Source organism: Mytilus trossulus, unplaced genomic scaffold, assembly GCF_036588685.1.
Source record: "Mytilus trossulus isolate FHL-02 unplaced genomic scaffold, PNRI_Mtr1.1.1.hap1 h1tg000024l__unscaffolded, whole genome shotgun sequence".
NCBI lineage: Eukaryota > Metazoa > Mollusca > Bivalvia > Mytilida > Mytilidae > Mytilus > Mytilus trossulus.
This window is the reverse complement of record NW_026963290.1, coordinates 7,241,008-7,250,078: the sequence shown is the minus strand read 5'-3', so window position 1 is coordinate 7,250,078 and position 9,071 is coordinate 7,241,008. Positions and strand designations below refer to the sequence as shown.

Genomic DNA, 9,071 nt, shown 5'->3' with positions numbered 1-9,071 from the left:
TTATTCTGACATTGACCTAATATTGTATATTTATTTTTAATTATTTCAGTCATATTTTTGTGTTGGATTTCCATGTTTAATTACTTTTCAAAAATCTGTAAAAATTGAAACATTTTAACTTTATGCAAAGAATTATTCTTTACTTAGCTGTTCATAGATTTAATAAGCTTTTCTTTAACCATAAAGTATAACATGTAACATGACTATAAGGTAATGTGTTATGATTTCTAATGATGGAGAAAATGTCCACGTATAATTTAGTAGCTATAGGTCATCGTGTGACCTTGAACAAAGAGAAAATCTCAACCCGTGCGTCCAGCTATAAAAGAAACCCACCATTACACATTTATACCAATTCAAACGAGAAAAATATCTACGATTTATGTACAAAACACGTATTGAAACGAAAAAAAACCCCAAATATTATAAACAACAACAACTGCTAAATTACTGACCATTGTAAGGGGGCTACCATTTGATTTTAGGGGGGGGGGGGGGGGGGCTAGGATAAAAAATGATGTCCTGATTTTTTTTTAGCTGTACTCTCTATCCTGCCTTTTTATTTTTCACTCTGTTCGGACCTGCCTTTTTTTTTTAGTTTATCCTGACTTTGTTTTACCAAAATTGTCGTCCTGACTTTATTTTACCTAAATTGTCGTCCTGACTTTTTTTTGGCAAATGTCTCATATATATCCTGCCTTTTTTTTACTCAAAACTCCTGCCCGCCTTTTTTCAAATTTCATCCTAGCCTCCCCATAAAAATCAAATGGTAGCTCCCTAATACTGGGATATTAAAAAAAAAGAATATTTTGAAAATGACCCTGAAATGTATTACTATCGCGAAGCATTGTCCCTTCCTTTATTTTAATTTCACCTCATTGTCCTCTATCAACGATTTGCCGATAATAAAAGCACGCATAAATTCTGAATTTATAGTATATTGAAGAACATCAAGAAGAATAAAGTTCTATTATTCTCACAGATATTTGATTAAAATTAAAATTATCTCTTTCTTGGGAAAAATAACATGCTTTACAAATAACATGCCTCTGGATATAGAATTTGTTTATGAAACATGCAACACATTTACAAATTAACTTGTTTTTACTTGTATTGACATTACATGTTTATTACGTATATATGTGATGGGCAGAGGTTGACCAATTGATTTGGAATTTCAAGTATACATAACATAATAATTTTTAAACATTTTATGTCATTTTGAAGTCATCTAGTCATCAGAAATCCAGCCTTAAGTGACAAAAAATATGATTAATCTAATTAATCACTGACCAAGGTATATATTAATTTAATTGATTAGTATTAATTCATTTCGCTAAATATTTTTTCGAGGTACAGGATATACAATCCCAAGTCATGGAACTGAAAATCTTCTTTTCGGTCGCTTTGTTATGCTTGTTTTCAAGGAATATATTGGCTTTGCGTGAATGTGAGTTATTTCTTTTCTTTTTTCTTTTTAATTTCAATTCAGTTTTTAAATTGTATGGTAGGTCCTAATTCCAAGTATATGTAAACCATTATTCAAGATATGAGAAAAAATATGCTAAATGTTTTTTTATGTGTATGACAAGGACGATGTAACACACAATCTAGTAGGATTTCACAAGTTTTGAATGAAATAAATCCACGGAATTTAGTGGTGTCTGCCTTATTAGTAATTTGTGAATTATTTTGAGTATACATTGTATATTAGACATAACTATGGGATTTGCTCATTGTTGAAGACAGTATTTTTAGAGAACAATTATTGGTTAACTTCTCATCCTTTAGTCTACGGCTGAAAAGTTGTATCATTGGCATTCATACCACATTCCCTTATATTTACACTCCGAATTCGCAAATATCTAAATGAAATAATATTTCAAAATGTACTTATTGTTTGTAGTGTACATGGAACAGTTGTGTAACCAGCAGATAAACTTTCTAGCTTTGAATGAAGACGCTATTTTATTGAGAGTGAGTCCACAGGCTTACAGGAGAAATCTGGACTGTATTGTTGCCATTGAACCACATCCTAATAAACAACTTTCTGTAAAACTTCAGAATTTGGACATAGATGCCTTACCCTCGGGACAGTGTACCGATGATTATCTTACATTATACGATGGGAGAACACAGGCAGCACAATTCTTAGCAGGTACAGAAAAAAATACATCAAAAAATATTCTATGAAAAAAAATGAGATGATGGGTTCGACCATTTCAACCTAGCTATTTTATGAACTATTGTATATTAAAGAAATGTACACAATCATACATTCTGAAGCAACGCTATGTATAAGTAAACTTTGTTATAGTTTTTTTTTATGTCGTCCATGCAATATCAATACTTCATCAGTATTTAGAACGATTTAAAACGTGTGAATTTAAAATGTATTTCCCGGTAGCTACATCACTAAATGAAGCAACTAAATTGGGTTTACAAGAGTTAATTTAATGTGCGTAAAATTATATTATATCCTTAAACATTAATATTTATATTCATTTAAACCACTTGTGTTTTAATTTCAGGAGCGCCCAATCAAATATGTGGGAACAGAAATGTAAGAACGATACCACTAGCAGATTCCTACACAACCCAAAGAGGGTATCTGACAGCCAGATTTCGGTCGGGACCAACAAACTCTATCCACAGAGGATTTGACATGATTGTTTCAGCTTTCCATTTAGGTAAGTTTATTATTTTATTTGAACATTTTTCTTTTTGAACTGTTTGAAGATTATATGATTTGTATATGATATATATAAAAGAACTTTGCTTATAAAACACAATAGCATTAAATTATATGATACGGATGCTTCTAGATGAGCTCCTATGGCAATTTAGCTTTTCTTGTCAACTTCAATGTTACGATACCCGTTGGGTGCTTTTAATTATATATATATATATATATATATATATATACTTTGCTGGTATTCGAATGTGTGACTGCTTGGTTTGCAATAAATAAATCCCGACTATATATATATATATAGATATTCAAGTTTTTACTAACGCACCGATATTTTACTTCCAGCACCATGCAAAGATAATGAATACAAATGTTACAACCAGAGATGTATCCCAGAAAACCTTCGTTGTTCCGGTTTTGATCACTGTGGAGACAGGACGCCAGTTTGTTTATTGACAAATGAAGCTAAGGCAGCCGTGGGAGTGACAGCAATCTTGATACTCATAGCAATTATCGTAATTGTCGCAGTTTGTGTCTGGAGAAAAAAGCGTTCAACCACGTTCAATGATAGGGTAGGTAAAACGAGATGTTAAAGATCATACCACTATAGGGACATCACTTTCATGACAGACACAATTGGTTGTCAGCAACATATTTCCTTGTTTACAAGAATTGGATGTGATACTCGATCTGCACATGATTCCAATTATTTAGGACATACATAAACCGAGTGTTATTGTAATAAGGGCAAAATACAAGAACAAATCATCAAACTAAAAACACTGAAAAAAAGGACATTAGTTTGAAAAAAAATGAAAAATTATTTTCATTAAATAAAACTGCCCTTTTCCTAAATCGTAAATGATATTTTGAATTTTGATTGACAACTGTGAAAATTATTCCGTCTTTCTCATAACAGATGTTTACTCCACAACCGACAGACTTATACCCACTATTGGGATGGGATCCGTCAATAAATTAACAGGTTAGCATTGGGTCATTCAAAGTTATCTTGTACTGAACTAGCAAATATAACATCTCCTGAACATATCTAAGAAGCATGCACCTTATAGGGAATAACACGTCATACTTTATTTTCATTTTCGGTTTTATTATAAAGTATAAGCATATTAAAACTACCTATATTACTGTTCGAAGCCGTCATTTTATTTTTATAAACATCCACCTTTCCTAAAATCAAATAATTATTTCTGGGTTGACATGTTAAGTTAAAGATAAGTTGTATTGACGCTAAAAGATAAATAGCCACTATGATAAGAATAATTTATATAGTACATATATAAGTTACTCTGAATTTAGGAATTCAGCGGGTACATGTATCACGGTCTCAGCAAACCAAATAACACAAAATCACCAAGACATAATTGCTTGTTTTGGAGAATAACAAATAAATGTTTGTATTAACTTGCATAGAAAAGAAGTAAAAAATTCAAATAGCTACATAACTTTGTCTAAATTACCGAGTTATCTCCATTTATCAGTTCATTGTTTGAGGAGTTGTCAAACTTGTGATTAGTTTGAAAATTGCTTCATGTGTTTTACATCTATCATTTCTTACCTTTAACTTTTATAAGTATTGTCGACCAGAAAGAAAGAAATAAAATGCAAACAAACCTAACATTTTTATGTAAATATATTTAGTTTATTTTGTGTAAATATTTGGTTACGCAAGTACTCTGCTCTTAAAGCTTTACGGATTCAAGATGGCTTATGTTTTAAACAGTGTCTTGGAATATTAAAAAAGTAAGCAAGGAATTTTAGTAAGAATAAATACTAATAACGTAAAACCTATACAGAGTTTATCTTTTTAGGTGAAACAGCAGAAACAGAGAAACCATTTTGAACATTCTGTCGCTGGGGAATCATTCAAAGTTAAAATGAATGGCCAAGTGCATTAAAAAAAACAATCTTATATGATCAACATGAGGAAAAAATCATGTCTATTTTCTATTAATACTTGTGATATTGTAAATAAATGGTTGTATATATGAATCGTAGAAAATGCTACAATGTTGTTGGGCAGTATGAATATAGCTTCTAATGCATTGTACCACCACGTAATGTCCTTTCTCCAATTTGGCTTATTTTGTCTTTCAGGCTTAGAAAGTGGGAACCTCAGACGCAAAGATTCAACTCAGGGGGATTTTTAAAAGGATACCATGCAATAGCATGTATAGATCTCAAAAACTTACATATAAAAAATGATAAAAGTTATGAAGGAAAAAAAAAGGAATTAAATATTGCTATACATGTTGAAGCATTTTCTGACTATATGTAATATATTGTATATGTACCAAAGTGTTTATATTTTATTTGTGTTCATCATGACATCATGTGTAATTTGTTTGTAAAATTGTGATGTACATCAATTTACTTCAAACATTTGTATAGTTTGTATGTTTGTATGAAAGTGTGCGAAAACAGAAAAAAATAATTGAAATAATAAAAAAAATATTAACGTTTTCAGTTTCCAGATGTCTTTCATAGTTTTAATTAATATTGTATCGTCTAATGCTTCTTTGAATATCCAACTATAAAAATAAGATGAGTTGGTATGATGGTTGCCAGTGAGAAAACTCTCCACTAGAAACTAAATGACAGATAAGTTAACAACTATAGGTCATCGTAAACAAGTCCGAGAGACGTGTTAAAAGATAAGTGTCTGTGAATATACTCTTGCTTCCAAAATATCTAACCACGTACCAAAAACGTTTGAAACTATGATATTATTGCATGTGTCCTTGAGAAAACTCACACAGTTGTGCCGATTTATGATAAAAATGTCGGACGGTCATTCATTTGGTGTGTCAGACATTTGAAATAGTCCTCTGAAGAAAAATAAATATGTAAATTTAAACTTCACTAGAAAACTTAGATAAGGGAATTGATACAGAAACCCAATGACATAAACAATAACAAAAACAATCATTTATAAAGGTCAGCATTTATTTTTTTCAATAATAAACCAGTTTATGTAAATATATGACAAGCCCTTATTGATTTAGATAGCGTAACGTCTATTAGCAAACATTGGAAGAATGTTCAGGACGAGAAAAAAATACGTAGTAATTGCATGTTGATACACTAGGTATGTTCTATAATAGGGATCAATCGGGGTTGAGGGCAGGACATTTTGACTTTTACTGAGTAGTGATCGTAGATTGGAAAGTAATCGTTTAGCCTTGCAATATGCCACCTACGGACCCCTGGCTATTAAAGTTGTTGCAATGGTTCTTTGACAAAATATGCAAAGAGTGGCGCACCCACTGTACACGAGTCATTGGATTTACGTTCGCCACTCTAAACGGACGTGGCTGCGTACTTATACATCCCACATTGCCTAATAACCAGCCCTACTTTGACAAGGGTATGCCAACGATCGGAAGGAAACCAAAACAAAAGAGATCATATTTCTATCCACTATTCACCCTTGACGTGTGAAGCTTTAAATCGCCCAGTATATAGAAAAGTTATGAGATAAAAGCAAAACTGCGATGACTCATTAAAAACTATATAATCATGTTTAGTGTATTCATAGTTTGATTGCATATATGGCTGTACACCACCGTCACTGATGAGTCTTTTGTAGACGAAACGCATGTCTGGCGCAAATATAAAATTTCAATCCTGGTTCCTATGATGAGTCTATTCAGATAATGAAGTTTTATGAAAGAATGGGCAATTACTGTGCATTTACTTTAAAACGAAAATTGGTTATGCAGCAAGAAGAGAGTACGGTGAACCAAAAGCTTTTTTCGAACGATACTTTAAATACTATCATTTATATGAAAAAAAGAAGATGTTGTATGATTGCAAGAATGAGACAATTATCCACCAGAGCCCCCAAAAAACGAGGATGTGGTACTGTACGGCATTCGACCTTTTAGTTTTCTGTCCATTCATATACTGGTGCTTTCCGTGTATACTATCCTACAAAATATAATTTTGCACACACAATCCTTCATAATCTGTGGCTTTGAAAGATTTAAAGACTCGCGACATATCAGAAAACGGAAGCGATGACAGCTCGGTTTTTAATTAGATTGCGGTTATTATTACTTCCATCTACATCCCCATAAATGAAGTGCACCTCATGCATGAACTAGGGACTTGTATTGTGCATCCACAGAACTACCAGATACTTCAATTTCAGACCAAATAAAATTATAAAGCACTTAACAATTTAATTCAATTCTGACGAATGTCGCATTATGAAAATATGCAAGTTAAAACATCAAATGAAATTGCATGCTCTGATAATAAGTTATAACGTGGCTGATCATAATTTGTATCAATTGTGTAACAACCACGAATAGACCAAATAAAATTCAATAAAGTATAAAGTATCAGAAGTAACAACTGTGATGTACCAAACACGTATGTCTACTAATGCATCAAGTGTTCTAAAATAGTTTCCCATTCGAGACCATTTAAAACGCGAGCTTGCCGAGAAGAGCAGTATCTTATATTAAAAAAAAGAAGAGAAATGCACTGACGGGAAATGTTTCTCAAATGACTTTAGAAGATATGTACGTGGATGTTGAATTATTTTTCAATGGTCTTAAAAAAAGGGTGCTATTTCTTAAAGAAATCACCAGGTATGTCACCTTTTTCATGACGTCATCACAAAAAAAATCTTGAAGAAGGACTAATAATTGAGAACATTCAAACCACACGTTATTTTATACTGAAACTAGTTGTGTTTATTTCCTATATATAGTGACACAGCTATATATTTTGTGCAATATCTATTTCATCATGGAACACTTTATCCTACAATCAGGGGTTTATTAAGGGGTGAAGATAAGTTTGAAATTGGTTTTACATTAAAATAGCTATCAATGTATTTATTTAAGTTGCTATATAAAAACAATATAAAGCAACCATTTGATTTTCGGGGGGGGGGGGGGGGGGGCTATGGATTTTTTTCTGGACAAACATCGACATACTATTTTTTTTCGCGACAAGTCGAAAACTATTTTTTTCTTTCAGTTTTAGCATAACATATAGTGGCAGCTGAGGGTGAAACAAAAATTGGAAACAAACTTTTTTCCCCAAAAAAATCCATAGCCCATATTTACTATTGCCTTTAGAGTCTTATTTTGAAGGCTGAAATCCATTTTCTCTTGATACTGCTTTGTTAATTCAAACACAGTATGAAATAAATGACAAAATAGGAGAACGGTAGGTAAATAAACTTTTAAGAAATAATAAATCTCACAAAGAATTTTAGTAAGATTCCAATAGACACACATGTGTAGACTTATTCCCTGTCCTTTATCTGTTTGTCTCTGAGATGCCCGTATGTTGCAAGGGAGAGGACCCTCCTACACTAATATGCTAACATTATAACCGATGCAGTTGTTGATTCTCACATTAATTTTATTTCCAACTTTATGTGATAATTTCCCAATTTATGAAATTCTTACATTTTAATTTTGTATTTAAGATCGTCGTAATTTGTTACCTTGGTATTTCAAGTGCACTCTTTCATGCGGAGATTTATCGCGTCACGCTCACCAGAGCAGATATAAGTGTTGTCGACCTCTCTCTAAATTCAAAATTATGCAAAATCGTAGGTTTTACAAACATCTTTTTTCCACTTTTTATATCAAATTTCCTTTCAACTGATACAAGTGTTTACGGTTTTATGCTTTTTCTTTGTATATTTTTTGCCTGACTGAAGACTGTGACAATGTTGACTGTTGTAATAAAAAACATCATCCCCAACAAAATCAGTATTTGTTCTCCTTCAAATAAACACTGAAGCAAACATTAAACCTTAAGGATAATATTAATCTTGCTAGAACGTTACTCTTTTGGTAAGTAATTATAAAAATACAGTTTACATTAAATATACCCTACTGTACAGTGATTAGTATGGAACCTGTTCATTTTGACTAAATGGGAACTTATTGGCAATATTTAACCACAGGAGGGAAATTAAAAGAAATGAAAAATTCTTCAATCCTATCAAAATCGTGTTAATTTATAATTGTTAAATGTATAGGATGATATCTGTACAATTGCATGAAAGTGCAGACCTGTATTTACTTCGCTATTTTCCATTTTGGGAAATTTCAAATGCGGTGCCTCGATCGTGTGTATATTTTTATAACTCGTTTAAATAACAGCCCAACAATGTTAGATCTGTAAATTTGCGGAAGCAAACTATATATAGTATATTTAATTTGGTTGGTTTTTTTTATATTTTTTTACGATGCTGATTAATTCCAGAGTATTGTTTCGTTAGTGTCAAGTTAGGTATGCTAGATTTTGGAGTTTCTTTTAAACATGTTAAAGATGGTTCTATATACTAGGTCTTAAAGTTTACTCTTTTCTGAAGTTGTTAGTAAGG

General features: G+C 31.8%; 1 protein-coding gene across 4 annotated transcripts; it reads left to right on the top strand.

The window, feature by feature from the left end:
• Nucleotides 1-1,138: 1,138 nt before the first annotated feature.
• On the top strand, nt 1,139-5,175 carry LOC134698916 (low-density lipoprotein receptor-related protein 12-like). Of its 4 annotated transcripts, none has more exons than XM_063560595.1 (5): nt 1,139-1,297; nt 1,907-2,158; nt 2,532-2,690; nt 3,038-3,264; nt 4,525-5,175. In XM_063560595.1, exons 2-5 carry the CDS (start codon nt 1,912-1,914, stop codon nt 4,609-4,611), a joined length of 720 nt encoding a protein of 239 aa, XP_063416665.1. In that variant the 5' UTR covers nt 1,139-1,297; nt 1,907-1,911; the 3' UTR covers nt 4,612-5,175. The 4 variants fall into 4 exon arrangements, with proteins under 4 accessions (XP_063416665.1, XP_063416663.1, XP_063416667.1 ...); XM_063560593.1 differs by lacking the exon at nt 1,139-1,297 and adding an exon at nt 1,338-1,450; XM_063560597.1 differs by lacking the exon at nt 1,139-1,297 and adding an exon at nt 1,342-1,450 and having other exon boundaries at nt 4,811-5,175.
• The last annotated feature ends 3,896 nt before the right edge of the window (nt 5,176-9,071 follow it).